Here is a 23,410-nt window from a genome sequence, read left to right on the forward strand (position 1 = left end):
AAAGTTCACATTATGCCACTTTGTTTTTATGAAGGACCTACATTAGCACCTAATGGAAATAAATCCAAAAGGGATTTTCATTTATGAAAAAAAAGCAAACAACGAAAACAGCACTGAGCATTTGTTTTGCAGTGAGCTGTTACAGAGAGAGCATGCACCCCAGCAGCAGGAGTGGCCTTCCCTGGGAACCATACTCAGCATCTCAGCACCAAGCCACCAGAGAGCTCTGAATTGTTTCTGTGAGCATCTGTGCCTTATCACGATTTATTTTGTGCTGTGAGCAAGATGTGTCCTAAGGCAGTGGTCCCTAACATTTTTTGGCACCAGGGACTTGGTGCTCCTATGAGAGTCTAATGCCTGATGATCTGAGGTGGAGCTGAGGCGGTAATGCTAGCGCTGGGGAGTGGCTGCAAATACAGATGAAGCTTTGCTCCTTCCCTTGCTGCTCACCTCCTGCTGTGCAGCCTGGTTCCTAACAGGCCACAGACCAGTACCAGTGTGCAGCCCTGCCCAGGGAGTTGGGGACCCCTGCCTAAGGATTAGAAAACCCTAAGAAAGTTTGTAAGGAAGTTACACTTAGCATAAAATTTCATGTAATTAAGCATTTTGATTGTGAACTAAATAAAGACATCTTGCATGTGTTGAACTTGCCTGGTCCGCCATTTGTACTATTTACATTTGAAAGCTGCCAAAGTTACTATTGGTTCTGCTAGTAGCAAAGTGGACTCCTTTAGTTGGCATCCAGTAATGGATAAAATGGAAACTCCATTGCTTGAATAGATTGATGGGTATACAAAGCTTGGTAGGTATTTATCATATCGTTCCTGCTTTTACTGTATTTTAGTGTTATTTTAGGTTTTATGTATTATTTGGAATGGTTTGGCAGTTTCTTTTGAGGATCTGGGTGGGAATGGTCAAAAATTTTTCTATATAAATTAATGGTAACTGTTTCTTTGCTTTGCTCCATTTCAGCTTGCAAAAGATTTCATAGGAATGCTCTAGTTTCATAGAGTAGGGGAAACCTGTATACCCAAAAGAATTCAAAACAGCAACTCAAACAGATATTTGTATACCAATGTTCATAGCAGCATTATTCACAATAGCCAAAAGTAGAACCCAAATGTCCACCAACAGATGAATGGATAAACAAAATGTGGTATATACATGTGATAGAATATTATCATCCTTAAAAATGAAATTCTGATAGATACTGCAACATGGATAAACCATGAAAACATTTGCTAAGTGAAATAAGCCAGACACAAAAGGACAAATATTACATTATTCTACTTATATGAGTTATCTAAAATAGGCAAATTCATAGACACAAAAAATAGACTATGGGTTATCCGGGACTTGGGGTGGGATGAGGGAAGTTTCTGTTTAGAGTGATGAAAAGTTCTCAAAATAGATAGTAATACTTACATAAATCTTACAACTATTAGTAATTATAGATGATCCTTGTCTTTACAGATACAACACTCCCAGATACAATTACTTCAAAGTGGTCTCAGAGGTTTTTAACAAGCGATATAACAAAAGCATTTCAATGAGGCTTTATTGTTCTCTACTGGTCAAACTTGGTAACTCAAGTGTTTGAAGACCTTAAATTTTTCATTTATGTTTATTTTCAATGAGAGAATCTGTAAATTATTAAGCTAAAGAGTTAGCTTAGCTGTAAGCAATCCAGTTAATATAGTTGACCTTCACTCAGTATCCTACTATGTTCCAGATATTGTGCTCGATCTTAATCTTCACTATCTTTAATAACAATGGTTGTAAACTTGTAACTAAGTGGCCAAATAACGAGGCCCCAGATTTATTTTGTTTGTGCCATGAGAGTCGGCTTTGGTTATAATTTTCAATAAAATTGCCTATTTTGTCAAATTTCCTAAGAAATTTTTCCATTTTAAAGTTCCACTATATCTGTAGTTTTATTTACTTTTTATTTCCTAACATTATTTATTTTAAATTATCATGCTACATCAGTATTACTGCTTTATACATGTTTTCAATTTTTGGCTATTACAAATAAAGCATAAACATGTTTTTAAAGGACATATACACTCATATTCCTTGGGATATGCCCAGGAGTATAACTGCTGGGCAATAGGGTTGCTCCTTTTCCTTGCTGATAATATAGAAGTTCTATGTTTATTCTGGATACAAGACCCATCTTGAATACATATGTCACATTATTTTCTCTCAGCCTGTGGCCTTTTTCACCTTCTTATTAGTACCTTTGAATGAACAGATGTTCTTAACTACAATGAGGTCCTATTATTCAACTTTTCTTTTCAGCTAGTGCTTTCTGTATGCTATTTAAACTATCTTTGCTTACTCTCACCTCATTTTAATATATTATTTGTCTTCTGACCCTCACTGTTGTTAAGAAACGAACCGATCTAATAGTTGTTTCTTTGAAAGTAAATGTCTCTTATTTCTGTTGTCTTTAGTGTTCCACAGTTTCACTATAATATGAAAAGAGGTGGTTTTGTATTTTTACTTTTTTTTCTACTGAAGGTTCAGAGTGTATCTGTACTCTGAAGACTCAATTTTTCATCAACCTTGGAAAACTCTGAACCATTAGCTCTTCATATGCTGCCTCTCCCTTTTCCAGTCTCTCCTTCACAAAATATCTATTGGTCCTTCTGAAACTATCCTGTACATATTTAAACTTCTTTTATGTTTCACATTTTTCTGTGCTACATTTAAAGTGACCTATCTTCCACTTTATTAATTCTCCCTTCATGTATGTCTTATCTGCTGTTTAAACCACTGAATTTTTAATTTTAAGGACCATATTTTTCATTTCTAGACATTTCATTCTTTTTCCAATCTATTCATTTTTCAAAATATCCTGTTCTTTCTTGATGTGTTGAGCTCCTCTATTAGGTCTTAAATCATTACGATCAGATATCCATTTTATAATATCCTTCATATTGTCATTCTTTCAATATCCTGAGGGTCTAATCCAGCTTTGTATTGTGTCTTGTTGATCCTACCTATGATAACTATGTCTTCTAACTTTTACTATAATCTCACCTTGAGGCCTGGGTTCTGGGGGTGTCTCTCCAGAAAGACTTTATATTTGCTTCTTTAGAAGCTCCAGGGGTATAAGCATTCTGATACCAATTTCCATGTTGTCTTTTCACTTTGGGCATTATAGTACAAATTCAAACCAAAATGTATTGTGTCCAAATAACCCTAACATTCCAATAAAACTTAATAATAATTATTTTATTATTAATCATAATAATCATTTTATAGGATTAAAACACAAACTAGATTAAGTAAAAGAGGAAAAAATATACCTTCTCAGCAGAAGAACCTGTCAGGACAAAAGTTGAAAAAACTGGAAGTGGGTACTTGGTTTGGGGATCCCAACATTCAATAGTAGCTCCCATAGGAAGGCAGAAGAGAGGTACACATTCTGAGAGTGGAAATGACTCATAGTCATCTTCTGGATATCTAAAAATTAAACCTTTTGGAGAAAGGAGACAATAATAAAATTTTCTAAATATTTTTCCATAAATTATATGTGATACATTATTAGGATAGTTTAATAGCAAATTTCATGGAAATATTTACATATAAAATTTCAAAATCAATTTTTCTCTTGCTGTATCGGAAATTAAAATAAATTATAAATTTACCCTTTATTTTTTGTAACCTATGAACTTCCAGTTCATTGTAACATTAAAATATATTAAATATACTGGTTCACCAACCTTAATGTACTTTCTTCTACATACTTCTAACATCTTACAGAGAATAGTTAAGAAACACAGAGGAAAATTTACCTACTATTTCAGTTAGTCTTTTGTAAAAAAATCAGAAAAGGGATAAATGTTATGAAATAATGCCAAGGAAACAAATATCAAAGCCCCTAAACTCATCTTGAGAGAGAAGCAATGTAAAAGGCATGCAACATAAAAAGTAAACGAGACAGAAACTTTTTGAGTACAGAGTGTGTAAGACCAAGGAAGAAGAAGCAGGGGGCACTCTGAGAAACATAACAAAGCCCCTTCGGAATAAAGTAGTTACATGGCATTAGTTCATTAGCCTCTGATGGCTCTAATAAGCAAACCACATCTAAGATAAACACTCGAAAATCTGATGTTTTTAGTCCAAATTCAGTCTCTAAAACTCTGTATTCTAAAATATGTGTCGTATATCAAATACCTTAATACTTTCATTAAGCATGTTTTTATAAGGTTTTCTTTAAAGTGACACTTCTTCCCACCAAAATATATATATATTTTTTTAGGAAATCACATACGATCAATGCATTACAGCAATATTAAGAGCGTAACATTTTTAAATGATACTAAATTTATAATTACTAGTAGCTGCCTTTACTTTTATATTATAAATTAAATGGTTTGATTCATTAGTATGAATGTCTTGATGAGCACAATCAAGATTTTTCAGATACAAATTTGCCTAACTTCTCTGAAGTAAAACTATTCAAAAAATTGTGCATGATCAAAAAGTATCTGACACTGCCTGTTTTCACAAAAAAGTATTCCAGTATTTATTTCTCTTCTATTTACAACTGGAGCATACCTGTATTTTCAGTTTTAATCCCACCATACCAGTGGGATGAAGAGGTCACACTTAAATCTTTACAGCCCTTGACACTTTACTGTGCAGTAAGAATGTGGCGATAGATTTCTCAAACACGTCATGGCAGAAAAGTTTCTCAGGCCCTCCTCTCCTCCATATAGCTGATTCTTTGCAACATGGGAGAAAGGAAACAAGTCCACCTTTCATGGCAAGTGACATGTGGTTTCAAATCAGACACACAGAAATAAGAGAAGGAAATATAAGAAGTAAAGATGCAGATTGACACCTTTCAGATTGCCAAAATATAAAAGGTCAGAGAGTAAGCGGTTTTCCACTGAACTGTTAAATCTATTAGTGTAAACTAAAAGCCTGAATGTTTATTCCACAAATGCTTGCTTAGAATGAAAGTTCTGATTTAATTAACATTTTGGGGGAGGGGCAATATTAATATATCTTGTAGTATGTAATGTATTTCAGAAAACTTATGTTTCTACATGCTAAAATTATAGATAATTCAACTTATGAATAAATCACTTCCACAAACTACATAGGGGAGTATACACTGCCTCTTCTAATCAAATGTTAATGTGCAACAAAAACTACATTACAATTTTTTAAAATTTACTTACCAGCTTTATATGCTATTGAATTAGAAGCAGGCACAGATTTCTTATAACATAGAAAGACACTGGAACCCCACTGTAAAATATAAATTAGGTTTAAAAAAGACAAAAGATTAAAAAAGAAATTCCTTTTGTTGAATGTTTTCTAAAGATTCTGATTATTCAGGGAATTCTATTTAAAACATGTTTATCAAACGGCCTATATAGAATAAAGTACAGCAAAACATGAAGTTGAGAATATTAAAAGAGTAAAAAAACAATTGCCACAAATATCAAACTGACATGAAGGCAGTTTCAAAGTTTAGAATTCTGCAATCATCCAGAACATTTGGAAGAGACAGCACAAAATGGAGAGAGCAATGGAGCCCAAACTAAGGAAATACTGGGGTCACTGGGTGCTATAAAGTCATTACCTCCAGAGGCAAACCTGTCTTGACTAACAGCCATGGGTGCACTAGACATTTCTGCATATACCACATTCAAGCTAATTATTGGTCTGATGTAAACATATTTTTCAAAATAAATCTGACCCAATAGTACACTTTAGTCTTACAAAACCATAAATCAAATGTATATGTTCAATTTTCTTCATTAGAGTCCTCTTAAAGTAAATATGGAAAACTACGATATTTAAATAAATAAATATAATGGAAGTCCCCACCTGGTCTCCCTGCAGTTATCCTTAAAAGACACCACTGAAACTCAAGAGTTAATAAAACTTCTATACTAACATGCATTAAAAAAATAATAGTAATTCCCTGACTTTAAGTATCCATTTTCTGGATGAAATTATTCTAAAACATCAAAGAGCTAAGGGTTTTTTAAATTATTATGAATCATAAAAATTAGAGACCTAAAAATAAAAACAATCATGAAAATATAAACAGTAAATTATATGCCCAATAATAAACAAGAATCTAAAAATTATCCTTTTAAAAAAAATGAAACAATTTTATTCTTACCATTCCACAATTTAAGTTTTTGTCAACTTTGCAGAAAGTATGAGGAGGCGTTTCTCCTTTACTGGTTACAATAACACAGATATCAGTTACAGCCAAGGAATTCTGAGGTCGAACTGGAGTAGCCCTTCGATAAGTAATAAAGATTCTTTGTGAAGTAGTTGAACTATTGTTGACATTGGCACAGCGACCATAGGGTGTGGCTTGGATCACTTCACATCCAGGAATAAGCCTTTCTTTCCCTTCATATAAAACTCTATATAGCAGAAAGGAGAGAAAGAAATATATAGACACATAAATACATTTCAGGTTAATGCAGGTTTTCTTCTTGAAAATAACAAAAGAAAATTTTTTTGTCTCTATTGTTTCCCAAATCTTAATTGCAAACCAAAACCAAAATTATTACTTTGGGAATTATAAATCTCTCACCCACTATTTTTCAACAGCTAGAATATAATTTTAAGAAGTGTAAATAAGATCAAAGAACTTTGATTTTTTTTCTTGCTCATTACAAGAAACATGAAACAAAAGCGCAACATCACAAACATCCTCAGATCAATTCCTAGAAGTTTTAACAAATATTTAGACACTTTCACAAAATGTTCCTTTGCAATTCCTGTCAAAATTTTACCTTTAAAAACCCTTTATTAATAAAAAGATATCTCATGGTCATGGACAGGCAGACTTAATACGGTAAGATGTCAATATTCTCCAAACAGATCTACAGAGTCAACACAATTCCTATCTAAATCCTAGCTGCCTTTTTTTGGTAGAAATCGGCAATGTGTCCTTAAAGTTCATATGAGAATGCAAGGGACCCACATAGCCAAAGCAATGTAGAAAAAAAATTTAGAAGACTCACACTGTCCCCATTTCGAAACTTCTATACCCTTTTCTGTATGTTTGAAAAGGTTCAAAAATAAGTCAATGAATATGATAAATGGAAGAACAACTTTGAACAGTAAGTAGTCTGTGACTCTTTATCTTAACGAACATATCTAATATATAAGATATTATCCTGTTTAAATTATACTTTATAGAGTATTTAACATTATGAAGGAATATCAGATCTTACATATTTTAACTTAGTTAACAACTTTTACCAAAAAAAAACCCCTATTTTTGTAAATATCTCATCTCACTTTATAAATCAAAAAGGTCAAAAGTTTGACAACATTGTTTCATATTTAGTTAAATGAGATGAGTTCCTATCTTTAAAGTGGCTAACAAGTTTTCCAAATCTCTCCAGTGTGCTTGTGGGGAGGACGAGTCAAAACATTTAAGTCACCAGACACTAACAATTATTTGATCTGGAGAGAAACACTTACCATCATGATTAGCTAAAAGACAACAATACGCTCTAGCAAACATGGATAAGTAAACTACCCTGTAAGAAAAATTAGACTCCTTAGGGAACAAGATGTGTATGGAAAGAGTCACTTGCAACCTGAAAGCATCTAAGTATAATTATCTAAGTCATCATTTTATTTTTAAGTTGCGCCACTGCACCATAAGAAACGACAATTATGATTGTATGGTTGCGGGAGGGCGGGGTGGAGGAGGGGGCGGGGATTGAAAAGATGGCCTGTAAAGGATGGCTAACAGATGGAACAAAGAGGGCTAAGACATAAGTCCCTGGCTGGTTTCCCTTCAACTGACATGGATTATCAAAATTTTATCCTACAGCCATCCTCCTATGGACATTATCTACCTTCTTAAGAAAACCATGGGGAAAATAAAAAGAAATTGAGAGTAAATCCTTAACATGTCTTGAATCACTCCACTGCAACCAATAATTTGTGTTCACACTCATTTTAACCTCCTTTCCCCTTCTCAAAGGAAAAGCCCCTCACGTTAAAGGCTAATCCGGTCATCTGTTCTGTTGATTTACACCTTTAATTGGTTTCATTATTTCATTCTATCAAGTATCTCCTTTTATTCCTATGTTTCAGCTCTTCTTTCTCCATTAGTTTCTTTCCTTCAACATAAAGATGTTCAAAGTTATCCCCTGGGAGAAAGGTTAAAAAACAGCCTTTCACTCGATATCCCCTCTGCCCTCAGGTATCCTGAACCATGGCTTCTGGGGATTTTGTTAAAATCTGATTCGGTAAGTCTGGGGTAATACCTGAGATTCTGAATTTCTAACATGCTCCCAGGACCTATGGGCAATAATGGTCCATGGGCCATACCTTGAAGAGCAAGGCCCATAACTATCTTCATCTTTTCTCAAACTAAAGCTTTCAAAAAAAAAAAAAAAAAGTCTCTATTACTTCAACTGCCAATCATTTCTCAATTGGCACTTCAACTGCCAATCATTTCACAACTGGCGCTTGTGCCCAATGATCTTATAAAATTGTACAATCACCAACCTAATTTCATTGACTTAAAGGCAAATCATAGATGCTATATAGGGTGGATGATACTAAAGGAGTTAAATGAATGCTGCATAAAGGTAAAGTAAGATAAGGATAAATCATCCTTTGGCTTTGGAAATTCGAACATAATGAGGACCTTAGCGCAATTTCACCAGAGCTCTACTCTAAAAGCAGAGGTGATGAGCATAGAGAGTGATGCTCATATACAGCAGCTCACCACTCCTCTTAACATCTGAACAACTATCAATAGAATAACCAGCAACCAACTGGTTAAAAAAACAACTTCATGGGACAATCAGGAAATTGGATATATGATGATATTAAGGAATTAATCATTTAAGGTGTGGTATTACGGTTACATAAAAAGAGAAATTCAACATAAGAAAATCAATTGATACAATACATCACATTAAGGAATCTTCCTTAACATAGTAAATGCATTTACGAAAAACCCACAGCTAAATTATACTCAATGGTGAAAGACTGAAAGCTTTCCATGTGAGATCAGGAATGAGACAAGGGTGCCTGCATTTCACCACTGCTATTCAACATTGCACTGTAAGTTCTAGACAGAACAAAAGACAAGGGGGACAAATAAAGCAAACTGCAAAAGAAAGGAGTAAAGTTTTACTATCTCTGTTTGAAGGGGACATGATTCTCTATATATTTTTTAAATCTCCCAAAATCCACATGAAAGCTATTAGAGCTAATAAATTTAGCAAAGTTGCAGGTATGAAATTAACACATGGTTAAATTTCAGCTGTGTGTCTATACACCAGTAGTGAACAATCCAAAAAAAGAAATTAAGAAGCAATCTCATACAAGAAAATACTCAGGAATAAAATTAATCAAGGAGGTGAAGGACTTGTACACCAAAAGCCACAAAACAGTGCTGAAAGAAATGAAAGAAAATCTAAATAAAAGGAAAGACATTTCATGTTCATAGATTGGAAGACTTAACACTGTAAAGATGGCAACACTCCCCAAATAGATCTACACATTAAATGCAATCCCCATGAAAATTCCAGCGATGTGTTTTGCATAAATGGACAAGTCGCTCCCAAATTTTTCCCAAGATGCTCTCGAGTTCCTATGTTTTGACTAACTGATGGTAATTGTAATAAACAGAACAGCTTACTACATGACACATATGTATGGTAAAGTATTATAGCTATTCTAAAAGTACAGCTGTACAGAACAGTCAGTATAGATAATTTTGGAAAAAAGGCTTTAACGAAGAAAAACGTTCTTCAGTGGCTATGAACTAGATATTAAATAGCTCATAACAACTACACTCCTTCTAAATTATAAATATCCTCCTCCCATGCAGCATAATAATATTTTTTAAAACAGGAATGTTCCTTTCTTAAATAGTCAGGGCTTCACAAAAAATTCATCACATAACCCATGTAGCTCCTTAAAATCTGTCTTTTATTGTAGCTTCTTGTTCTTTTGTTTGATTAATAAGCTTATCTAAGAAGTTCAACAGAAATGGAATTATTCTAATGCCTTCATTTCAATATTCTTTTGTAATGAACTGATCCAATGATTCAAGTAGAATGCAAAGAAATTCAGTAAAGGTAGAGATATGTAATATAAGATCTTATAATACTTCAACCTGAAGTAACAAATAATAAAACTATCAAGAATTTCAAATTTTTATTCCCATGTACCTCAAATAAGTTTTACTCCCTTCACTACAGCAAAAGAAAATAAATCACCATACCCAATGTCAGTAAGGGGTGGTTTATCTCTCCCTCTCTTATAACAGAGGAAGAGTTCTGGGCTTTTCAGACTTCCATAGTTCAAGTTTGCTTGGAGAGCTGATGGAGTGGCTTCAACACAGGTGTAACCTTCAGGTACTGTTTCCCCAGCTGATTTGTTAATAACTGCAATGTCTGTAATTGGAGCTTTAGGTCCAGTTGACTTAGTGTCTGAACGATTTATTTCTTGATCCAAGAGAGTAGATGTATCAGTGAGACCTGCCACAACAAAGTAGTCGGTCACTCTTGGCCCTTTGTCTTCTATCATGGCTGCTGTATTTCCTAGAAAAGGAAAAAAGAGAAGACACCAATTAAATAAAATACTTTATCCTGACTAAAGTAAAATACTCCTGAGTAAACAGTGATCAACTAGCACACTTTCCAGCTGGATTTATAATCCAATTGTTGCCATTCTGTAGAAGAACTTGTTTTAATACCATCCTGTCAGCTTTTATCTCCTACAAAGCACAAATCTTGAGCATCAATTCATCTGTAAGGGGACTATGATCCTTTCATGTGCCTAAGGCTCTGTTAAGAATAATCGAACTGTCAGAGGTGGGCTATGGTGCTTTCCTTTGAGCAAAATGCACTTAACGAACAATATCTGGACTATTTAAAAAATTCTTTTAAATTACAGAAGTCCTAGAACTAAGCTTCATATTTAAACAAACGAATTGAGTTCATCATCAATTATTTGAGGTCTCACACACACACACACCCCCAGAAAAATGAAGGTAATGGTAATAAATAAAATTAAACTAGTCTCTCAATCCAGTTAGAAATATGTCCCTTACAGTTAAGGAACTTTATGTAAACATCGTGTAAACTAAGTTTGGAATCATTAAATATTTGACATATAAATATCAGAGAGAACATAAAAAACTATAACCAAAGAAGACAAAATACATGCATTAAGAGATTTAGGTACTACATGGTAGAAACCTGCAGAACATGAACTTCCAATCAAGATTTCTATTATCTTTAAACTCTGTAACTCTAAAGATAAAATTAACCTTCTGAGGTTTCAAATATTGCATGGATTTTATGTACTTTTTAAAAACAACTTTATTGAGGTATAATTTACATGCAATAAAATACACATATTTAAAGTGTACAATTTGTTTTCATAAATATATACACCTGTGAAACCATTACTAGAACCACAGTGTTGATGGATAGTAAACATATCCATCAACAACCAAAATTTTCTTATACCCCTTCATTATCCCTACCCTTCTACCCCCAGAGAATGAGTGATCTGCTTTCTTCATTATAGGCTGGTTTCTAGACTTGATATACATATGGTATCACATAGTATGTATTCTTTATTTGTCTGGCTTTTTCCATTCACATTAATTATTTTGAGATTCATACATGTTGTTGTTTATACAAATAGTTCATTCCTTTTTATTGCTGAATAGTGGCCCACTGTTGAATATGCCACAATATTTATCCATTCACCAATATAATAGACATTTGGGTTATTTTCAGTTTGGGGCTATTAAAGCTGTCATGAACACCCATGTGTAAACCTTCCAGACATATGCTTTCATTTATCTTAGGTAAATTTCTAAGATGAAATGGTTAGATCACCTGGTAGGTATATATAGTTCTAAAAAATTGCCAAATAGTTTTCTAGAGTGAGTGCACCATATTACATTCCTATCATCAGCTTAAGAGTTTCAGTTGTTCCACATCCTCTCCAACATTCTGTAAGATCAGTCTTTTTAATTCAGACATTCTAACCTCTACAGTGATACTTAACTGTAGTTTTAACTTGTGTCTTTCTAATAATTATATCTTTTTATGTGCTTATTTTCCACCCATATATTTTCTTCAGTGAAGTTGCCATTCAAATTCTTTCCCCATTTTTTAATTGGATTGTTTGTTTTCTATTTATTGAGTTTTAAACGTGTTTATATACTCTAGAAACAAGTCATTTACCAGGTTTATGCTTCAGAAATATTTGCTCCCAATCTGTGGCTTCTCTGTTTCTCTTAATAGTGCCTTTGAAGTTTTTATTTTTTGATGAGGTCCAATTGTCAATCTGTTCTTTTATGGATCATACTTGTGGGGTCATATTTAAGAAATCAACGTCTAATCCAAGGTCTAATCCAAAGTCACAAAGGTTTTCTCATATGTTTTCTTCTGAAAGTTTTATAATTTTAAGTTTTGCATTTAGGTCTACGCTCCATTTTCAGTTAATTTTTGTATATGGTGTGAGGTACAATCATGACTTACTTTCTACATATAGACAATCAATTTTTCTAGCACTATTGGTTGAAAAGACCATCATTTCTCCACTGTACAGCCTTTGTACCTTCGTTCAAAAATTAATTTCCAACATGTGTATGTTTATTTCTGGATTCTCTTTTCTGTTCCATTGATCTATTTTTGTCTATATGTCAGTACCACATGGTCTTGATTAATGTAGCTTTATAATAAACCTTGAAATCAGGCAGTGTTATTCTTCAATTCTGCTCTTATTCATAATTGTTTTGAAAAAGGTCCTTTGCATTTCAACAGACACTTTAGAATCAGCTTGCCAATTTCTACCCGCAAAAAATGCCTAGTAGGATTTTAATTGAGATTGCGTTGAATCTAAAGGTCAATTAAAGGATTGGCAATATTGAGTCTTCTAACACATTAATGAGGTTTAGCTCTGCATTTATTTAGATTTTTAAAAATCTCTCTCATCAATGTTTTATAGTGTACAATAAGTCTCTTACATTTTTTCAGATTTACCCTTAAGGACTTCATAATTTAGATGCTACTATAAATGACATTGTTTCCTTTTAACTCAATTTCCAATTGTTCATTGCTACTACATAAAAATACAATTGATTTTTATTCATTGAGCTTATATAACACAATCTTGCTAAAGCTGCTTATGAGTTGCAGACCTTTTCTGTAAGTTCCATTAAATTTTCTACACAAATAATATGTCTGTGAATCAAGACAATTTTTCTTCTTTCTTTCCAAAATAGTTGCCTTTTATTTCTTTTTCTTGCCTCACTGCTCTCACTAGCTAGAATATGTAAGCACAATGCTTAAGAGAAATAAATGGTGGCCAAAGAAAATGTACAAATGACCAATAAGCACATGAACAGATGCTCAGCATCATTAGTCAAGCATCATTGTTCACAATAGCCAAAAGATATCAACAGCTCAAGTGTCCATCAACAGGTGAATGGATAAACAAAATGTAGCGCATCCATACAATGAATTATTAAGCCATTAAGAAGGAATATTTTGATAAATGCTACAACATGGATGAACTCTGAAAACATTGTTAAGTGAAATAAGCCAGACACAGAACAACAAATATTACATGATTCCACATATCATATGAGGTACCTTGAATATATAAATTCAGAGAAAGACAAAGTAAAATAGAGATTACCAGGGGCTGGGAGAGGGGAGAATAAAGAGTTATCGTTTAATGGGTATAAAGTTTATATTGGGAATGATGGAAAAGTTTTGGGTATAGATGGTGGCAATGGTTATACCACGTTGCCAGTGCATTTAATGCCATTGAATTTTACACTTACAAATGGCTGAAATGATAAATATTACAGATGTATGTTTTAGCACAATAAAAAAAAGAAAGAGAAAATGCATCATAATCATTTCTCCATATTAAACTTTTGGGTTTCTGTTAAGTTATAAAGTCCTGGCTGGAGACAGCTTCCTAATTCAGAGTATATAAATGGCTGAGTAACCAATTTTACATGTTACCTTCTTGCCTTTTGGAAAGAATACAGCAATTTACCATGGCAACAGGAATGTATCTATGGTCCAATGGCTGTTATAATTGTATGTATGTTTATTGTGTTAACAGTAACTGTTATAATTGTTTGTTAACAGTAAAATTGGTACAGGGAGGTTGTTTTAATACACATTTCTTTTATCTAAATTGGAGTTTTGGGGGTTGAGAGTGGACATCTTTTTGTTCCTAATCTTAAGAGAAAGCATTCGTTCTTTTACTACTAAACATGATGTAACTTGTAGGTTATCCATACATGTTCTTTTTCAATTTAAGGAAGTTCCTTTCTATTCCTGAGACTTTTATCAGGAACAGATATTGGATTATATATTTTTTTCTGCATCTACTGAGATTGTATGGTTTTTCTTTTTCCACTTTTTAATATGGTGAATTTCACTGATTAATTTTTAAATTAACCAACGCTGCACTCCTGAGATAAATTCCACCTGATCGTGATATATTACCCTTTTTATATACTCTGGATTTTATTTGCTAAATTTTGTTTGAAATTTTATGTTAATGAGGATTATTGGTCTGTAGTTTTCTAGTAATGTCTTTATGGTATGGATTATTGGTAGCAAGGTAATGCTAGTCTCACATAATGAGTAGGGAAGAATTTCTTCTTCAATTTTCTGAAAGAGTATGTACAGAACTAGTATTATTTCTTCCTTATATGTTTGATAGAATTTACCTGTGAAGTCATCTGGGTTTGGATTTTTCATTGTGGTATAGTTTTTAACTACAAATTTAATTCCTTTAACACAAATAGGACTACTATAAAGTTTACTTAATTTCTTCTGGAGTAAATTTTCATACTTTGTGTTTGTCTTAGTCCATTCAGGCTGCTATACCAGAATACCATTTCTCTTGGCTTATAAAGAGAAATTTATTTCTCACTGTTCTAGAAGCTGGGAAGTCCAAGATCAGGGCACTGGTAGCTTCGGTGTCTGATAAGGGCTGCCTTCCTAGTTCATAGAAAGGCTCTTTTTTGCTGTAACTTCACATGGCAGAGGGGTGTCTCTGGGTCTCTTTTAGAACGGTACTAATCCCATTCATGAGCTAGGCACCTTCCAAAGCCCACATCCTAGTAAGAGTCTAGGATTAGGTTTCAAAAAAAGGACAGGAGAAAAGGGCAGTGTCTTTCAAAAATTTTGTCCTTTTCATCCAAGTTGTCAAATTTACTGGCATTAAGTTGTTCACGAAATTTCCTTATTATCCTTTTAATATCACTAGAATATATAGTGATGTCATTCCTCTCATTCCTGATATTAGTAATCCATGCTTTTTCCCTTTCTCCTGACCAGTCTGGCTAGAAATTTTTCAATTTTACTGATCTCTAAAAACAAGCTTTTGGTTTCATTGATTTTTCTCTACTGCTTTTGCTTTTCATTGATTTCTACTTTGATTGTTATTATTTCTTTTCCTCTGTTTATGTAAAACTTAATTTGCTCTTATATTTGTTATTTCTTAAAGTGGAAGCCAAGGTCACTGATTTGAGATCTTTCTTCTTTTCTAATGCAGGTATTTAATGCATGACTCCCTCTCCAGGCAAAGTTTTACTGGTGTCACAGATTCAGGTATGTTATGTTTTCTTTTTATTCGGTTCAAAATACTTTCTAATTTCTCTTTCTTAAAGTATTTTCTTTGTTCAATGGGCTATTTAAAAGTATGTTTTTCAAATTCCAAATTTTGTACTTAGGAATTTCCCAAGAATCTTTAATTACTGATTTCTAACTAACTACACTGTGGTCAAAGACTATAATGTATATGACTTGGATTTTTACATTTAGCAAAGACCAGTTTTATGGCTAAGATTAAGATCTACTTTGATAAATACTGCAGAATGTGTGTTCTACTGTTAAACACAGAGCTCTACAAATGTCCATCAGGTCAAGTAGGTTAACAGTGTTGGTCAAGTCGACTATATCCTTGCTGATTTTCTGTTCCCTTGTTCTATGAATTGAGAGTGGTATTGAAATCTGACTAGAATTGTTGATTTGTCTATTTCAGTGCTATCAGTTTTTGCTTCATGTATTTTGAAGCTTTGTTATTAAGGGCATAAACATTTAGAATTGTTATGCTCTTTTAAGTAATCTTTATCATTATAAAATGACCTTTATCTCTGGTAAAACTTAGTATTAACAAAGCTTTTGAACAAAATTAAAATATTTGTAAAAACTGAGATATATAGCTTAACGATTAAATTTTTTTCCAACCATAGCTAAGGTAATCTTTCAGAATCAATTTCATGTCACCTTACTGTTTAGAATGGCATCCTTTTACCTTTTTACAAGAAGCCAGAAATCAGGATTTTTATGTAAATCTCCAACATTTAAAATATTGGCAACTAATTCAAAATTCTTAAACACTACCAAGAGCACACAAAACACATAAGCAGGGTATATTCACTCAAAAGTCTAGAAAAGAAAAATTCCTAAATCCCCTTTTAAAAAACACACTGGCCTGGTTAAATATCTAACTTCATTATTAGAGATATATGAGCCAATGAACCTAACTACATATCAAATTGATAATATAACTATATAGAAGAGAATGAAAGAAGAACTAATCCAAGTAACTAGAGCAACTTAACATAAAGAACTAAAAAGAAATTTTGAGCTTTACTTAGAAGGCTTTCTGGTATGGTTGTAGCAATTCTGAAATTATTCTGTATGTATTCTATGACTGAACAATTGCTGGAAACCTGAGTTCTTGCTGTGAGAAAAGGGAGAGGTAAATAAAGGATAGGAGAAGGCAAGTAAGAATCTGTATTAGAATGGAATTAGGGGTATCAATATGAACACATAATTTTTAAACTACCTATATATTAAATGCAATGTGGTGCCCTGAATTGGATCATAAAATGGAAGAAGCACACTAATATAAAAACTAGTGAAATTAAAATAAAATCTGGATTTTTGTTAATAACAATGTACAATATCGATGTCTTAGTTCTGACAAATGTACTATGGTAACATAAAACATTAACCACGGCGAAATAAAGAACTCTCTGTAGTACCTTTTTAACATTTCTGTAGACCGAAATAATTCAAAAATGAAAAATTTTAACGATTTGTGTGTCAACACTATTGATCATAGACAAAAAGTAGAAATAGCCCAAATGTCCATCAGTGAAGAGATAAATAAAATGTAGTACAGCCAAACGATGGACTATTATTCAGCAATGAAAAGGAATTAAGTACTGTTACATGCTACAAGATGAACGAACCCTGAAAACATCATGCTAAGTGGAAGAAGTCAGTCACAAAAACCACATATAGTGTGGTTCCATTCATATAAAATGTCCAAAACGGGCAAATCTATAAAAAGAGAAAGCAGGCTTACGGCTGCCTAAGGTTAGGGGGTTGAGGGAAATGGGGAGTGACTGCTATTGGGTATGGGGTTTTTATGAAGTGATGAAAATATTCTAAAATTGATCATGGTGATGGTCAAGCAATCTGTGACTACACTAAAACCTAATAAATTACATACTTTAAATGAGTGAATTGTGTGGTATGTGAATTATATCTCCTTCTCTCTGCTAAAAATAAAATCTAGAAGCAGTGTCGCCCCACCAGCAACAAATATAAGCAGCACCTAAATATTTATTTCTTAAAACTATTTCCTTCCAAAAGATACTAGTGCTCCTTGGAGAAATGGCCAATTCCAAGGCTGGGCAAGAAAAGTACAAGATTTATCTAGTACATCTCATGCAAGGGGAAAAACCTCACTGCTCAAAGAGTAATGGGGGCCCTATCAAAAGGACATAGGAACTAGCTTGAAGAGTCTCCCAATGATCAAAGTGAACATCGAAATGAGTAATAGTAATGATGTAAAACACTCTAGTTTAAGCCTTGAATTCATATTGATATTATAAATGAATGAAGGGGAGGGAGGAAAGAAATATTCTTCACAGCAGAATGCCAACTAATAAACAGAGAAGGAATGATCGAAAACCATTTTACAACTACCATGGTATTCAGATTCAAGTAAGAATTATAGGTGGTTGTTAAAACCACCAAGTAGAAGGCTTTGAAAGTAGGATATTCATACAATCTCACAGTCTTTCCCCAGAAATACTAATAATTACAAAGAAATAAAGTGTACTGCCAGAGAAATCTAATGGCCACCACTTTAACCAAGTAATCAAAGTTAACATCACTAATAATTGGTCAAACTGATACTATGTGCCTTATGATGCGATGCACTAAGGACACATTAGTTATGTAGTATTCTTGACAAAAACGCATAGCTCTAATCTAATCATGAGGGCTTAGGCAGGCAATCTGATACTAAAGGGTGGAATTCTAAAAAAAAAATTAGTATCATGAAAGAGGAAAAACATCCAAGGTACTGTTCCATATTTAAGGAGATTAAAATCTGAGTACACCCCGCCCCCTCCAAAATGACAACATAAAGATATGAAAATCTCCAAACACATGGAAATTAAACATACTTCTAAATAACCAATGGTTCAAGAGGAAGTTTAAGGAAATTACATGATATTGAGAACGTATCAAAATAGCAGAAGTAGTAATAAATTAAAAAGAAGAGAGGTAAACACACTATCAGATCAAAAAATTAAGCTGTCAAGGAATGAGGGAAATATTTTCTGAAACAGAAGGGGACCTTAGGGCATAGTTAATTATATCCCTAACTGTAAGACTAAAGAACACCACACACCTCAAATGTACCTAACGGGTATCACTGCTTTACAAATGCTCTACAAAATAAGATTTATAATCATGTCATCGACTTATTATGGAAAGGTTAACTTACTGAATAATTATTTTCTCATCTTTATCATACATCAAAATCCTACAAGAATCCTATAAAATCTAACCTCTATTTTGTTTTATTAGCCAATTTCCAAGCTAGTACCACCCATACTTAATTACAGCAGTTCTCAATATTTTTTGATGTGGTAGATAAACTCCCTCTTCACCCTTTTTTAAGATTTTGCAGGCTTAGTCACTCAAGCTCAGCAAGTTTCAGAGGGGAGAAAAGAAAGTGTAGATCTTTGCAACTGCACGAAAACACAGATTTAAGGAGAATGGGCATCTCTACAACATTAAGTTCTCCAGCCAGTAGCATAACACGGTTATGCATTTTACTCAGGTCTTTTTTTTTTTAACGCCTTTAAAGTAAAGATTAATTAGGATTTTGTTCACCCATGTCTTGCACATTGTTTGTGTGGACTATTCATAAGTATTTTATAGTTTTGTGGCTACCAGGAAGGAGCTCTTATGTGTGCTAAACAATCATTGCTAGTATATCAATAACACATGACTGAGCCTCATTGTTCTAAATTCTGGGAATTAAAGCAACAAAAATACCAAATGCCCTGTCTTTATGGAGCTTATATTATAGTTGAGAAATAATCAGTAAACAAGTACTGATTTATAAATAAATAATTTCAGAAAGCATAAGTGCTATGAAGAAAAATAAAGCAAAATAGAAGGAAAGAAAGTGATATTAGAAGGCCTTATTTTTATAGTGCAATTAAGGAAGACAGTGCTGAAGATCTGAGCAGAGGTCTAAGTGATGAAGGAAGAAATCATATGATGATAGAGAACATTCCAAGCAGGAAGAAAATAAAAAATAAAAGCCTTAAGGCAAGTAAAAAACTTGATCTTTGAGGAACAGCAAGAAGGCCATGGCTCTGGAGCTCAGGGGTGTATTGGAAAATGAGGTCAGTGAAGGGGGAAATCAAACAGGACCTTTCAGGCTAAGGTAAAGTCTCTGGGTTTTATTCTAAGTGTGACAGGAAGCTACTAGTAGCCTCTAGACAACAGTGATGTATTATTTACTTTTTTAAAAAAATCACATTAGCTGCTATAGACTAGAGGGAGAAAAGGGCAGAATCAGGAAGAGCAGTTAGAAGACAACTGCAACAGTCTAGAAGAAAGATAATAATGGCTTATACTAGGACAAAAGAATTGAGCAAGAAATGGCAAGGTTTAGGATACAGTGTAAAGGTAAAACTGATGCTGATGGATTGGAGGTATGAGGGGAAAAAGAGAAAAAATGATGTCCAGTCTGTGGCTTAACCAAGTGGGTGAACAGTGCTGCCATGAGATGGTAAGGCATGAGGAAAGGATACATTGGAGGAAATAAACCAAAAATTCTGTTTGGGATAAGTTTGGCATAGCTACTAAAACTAATTCAAGTGGAGAAGTCAACCTAAGACAGTGTGTACTTTGATAAAGATATCAAGGTTGAAGTCAATAGCAAATTAATGACACTGATAATCATGGAATTAGATGACAGCCTAAAATATGGCAAATATTCATTTTTTTAAAAAAGGTATAAGGCCCAAACCTAGGGCACTCCAATCTTTAGAGGTAAGGGAAGAGAAGTTAGAAAATTACTGAGAAGCAACTGCCATAAATCAGAAAAAAATCAGGATGGTACAGCATCCAGAAAACCAATGGGATTTTTCAAAAATCAAACTGATTACATTGAAAGAAGAGAGGAAGAAGAGAGTTGATAATTTGACCCCATGAAATAGTACAGAGCACAAGCAGACATTAAAATTCTCATTCAGTGATCTGTCTACCATATGATCCAGCAATCCCTCTACTGAGTATTTACCCCAAAGACTTGAAAATTCATATCCAAAAAGATATCTGCACACCGATGTTCACAGCAGCATTATTCACAGTGGCCAGGACATGGATGCAACCGAAATGTCCTATGATAGATGACTGGATAAAGAAGCAGTGGTACATATATACAATGGAATATTACTCAGCCATAAGAAGAGATGAAATACTGCCATTTGCAACAACATGGATGGACCTTGAAATAATCATACTAAGCGAAATAAGCCAGACAGAAAAGGTTGAAAATCACATGTTATCACTTATATGTGGGCTATAAACCTAAAAGCAACAAATGAACAGGACAAACAAACAGAGACTCAGGGACATGGACAATAGACTAGTGGTTACCAGAGTGGAGGGGGACAGAGGGAGGTAGAGGGGAAAAAAAATTTTAATTATTTCTTCAATTAAAAATAATTAATTATTTTTAAAAAAGACAATGGTTAAACAAAGAATTATAGGTTTAATAAAATATCTTGCCATGAAAAAAAAATTCTCATTCAATCATTGTAACTGGGTAAGGAAAGAAATTACTACACAAGATGGACAGTGAAAAAGTGGTATGGCTAATGGCCTGGCAGTCTCGATGGAATCCCGGAAATGTCAAAACAGGATACTAGAGTATATGAGCTGGCAAAAGAGAAGATGAAAGTCAGATATTTGAAATATTTTGAGTTACAGAACATGATGATGAAGTCTAGGGTAAAGATTCTCCACTCTGACTACACATTACAGCTAGCTGGAACACTTTAAAAAATATATCAGATCAATAAATTAAGAATGCCTGAGGGTGGCACGCTACTATCAATATTTTTAAGCTGTCCAATTAATTGCAGTGTACAGTCAGAATTATGAACCGATAGTCTCGGAGGTGATCATGGAAGTGGGTAGCTAAAGCAGGGTGAAAAAGAAACCTGCAATCTGAAGATTCAAGAACTTCTAACAAAATTTTCCTCTATTATTCCCAATATAAATAAAAGCATGAGCTATGTTAAAAGTACATGCATTGACTCATTTCATACTTGTAACAGCTCAATCAAGTAGAACTAATATTATCCTCTTTTTTAATGATGGGCAAGAATGGAAGAGAATAGAAGTATACTGAATTAAGAGTCATAGGGTATATATGGAGTACCATAATCGTAATTGAAGATGGACTGTGATAAGTTAAATATGCATATTATAAAACCTAAAGCAACTACTGAAAAAGCATGTATCACTAAGAAGTCAATGTGGAGATAGAAGGAATACTACAATATACTCAATACAGAAAAAAACAAAGAACAGACAGAAGGAATTAGAAACAAATAGCAAGATAATAGATTCAAACTCAACTATATCTATAACTTCACTAAATTTAAGTGACCTGCCATAACAAATGAAAACATATATCCCTATAAAAACCTATATACAAATATCATAGCAGCACTAGTCAAAACAAACAAAAGGTAGAAATAACCCAAATGTCCATCAACTCATGAATCAATAAACAAAATGTATTCTATGTTATGGAAGTTATTCGGCCATAAAAAAGAAAGAAGTACTACCTGATACAAGCTATAACATGGATGAACCTAGAAAGCATCCTGGCTAAGTAGAAGAAGCCAGACACAGAGATCACATATTGTATAATTCTACTGACAGAAAATATCTGAATAGGGAAATCCATAGAGAAAGCAAGCAGATGAGTAGTTGCCAGGGACTGGGGAAGGGAAATGGAGAGTGACTGCATAAAGGGAAAGGGGTTTCCTTCTAGGGTGATAAAAACATTCTGGAACGAGACAGTGGTGATAGCTGCATAACACTGTGAATGTACTAAATGCCACTGAACTGTACATTTTTAAGTTGTTAAAATGGTGAATTTTATATTACACAAATTTTCCACAATTTTTTAAGAAAGGAATAAAGTACTTACTGATACAACATAAATGAACCTCATTAACATTATCCTAATTGAAAGCAGCCAGTTACAAAAGAGCACACATTGTATAATTTCATTTATATGAAATGTCCAAAAGAGACAAATCTATAGAGACGGAAAACAGATTAGTGGTTGCCTAGTACTGCAGTAGGGGAGAAGGGGATTGGATGGAGACTGCTAATGGACACAAGGTTTCTTTCTGGAGTGATGAAAATGCTCTAAATTAGGTTATACTGATGACTGTAAAACTCTGTAAATATACTAAGAACCACTGAATTGTATCCTTTAAATGGGTGTATTTTATGGTATATAAAGTTTATCTCTATAAAGTTGATTTTAAAAAGGAAATTTTTAAGTGGTCTAAACATTCCTATTAAAAGACAGAAATTACTAGACGAGATAAAAAATAAGACTCAGCTCTAAGCTATCTATAGGAAACATGTTTTAACTATAAGGACACAAATGCATTAAAAGTAAAATGATAACTGACCTTGGACCAAGGAGCAAAGGCAGTTCAATGGAAAAAGGATAGTCTTTCAAAAAACAGTGGTGAGAAAATTGAATTAAAAAAAAAAGAATTTAGACTGAGACCTTATACTTTCTATAAAAAGTAACTCAAAATGGATCACAGACCTGTGGATATAAAGTACGATACTATAAAACTTCTAGAAGAAAATCTATGCTATCTTGGGTTTGGCAATGAGTTTGTAGATACAACACCAAAAGCACAATCCATGAGAAAAAAACAGATAAGGTAGACCTTATTAAAAACTTCTGTTCTGTGAATGACACTGTAAAGAGAATGAAAAGACAAGCCATAAAGTGTGAG

The 23,410-nt window shown here is 33.4% G+C and overlaps 1 protein-coding gene across 2 annotated transcripts in view; it reads right to left on the bottom strand.

Annotated features, from left to right (window-relative positions):
• DENND4C (DENN domain containing 4C) overlaps positions 1–23,410 on the bottom strand; it is an 86,365-nt gene that overhangs the window by 55,288 nt on the left and 7,667 nt on the right. For both annotated transcript variants that reach the window (XM_006918343.3, XM_015594458.2), the window contains 4 exons: positions 10,253–10,571; positions 6,155–6,407; positions 5,199–5,268; positions 3,315–3,484 (listed from right to left, as the gene is read on the bottom strand). In XM_006918343.3, the coding sequence (XP_006918405.1) occupies positions 3,315–3,484; positions 5,199–5,268; positions 6,155–6,407; positions 10,253–10,557 (798 nt within the window). In that variant the 5' untranslated portion in view covers positions 10,558–10,571. Of the gene's footprint in view, positions 1–3,314; positions 3,485–5,198; positions 5,269–6,154; positions 6,408–10,252; positions 10,572–23,410 lie in introns of those variants that run through there.

This window comes from Pteropus alecto, unplaced genomic scaffold (assembly GCF_000325575.1).
Source record: "Pteropus alecto unplaced genomic scaffold, ASM32557v1 scaffold95, whole genome shotgun sequence".
Taxonomy (NCBI): domain Eukaryota; kingdom Metazoa; phylum Chordata; class Mammalia; order Chiroptera; family Pteropodidae; genus Pteropus; species Pteropus alecto.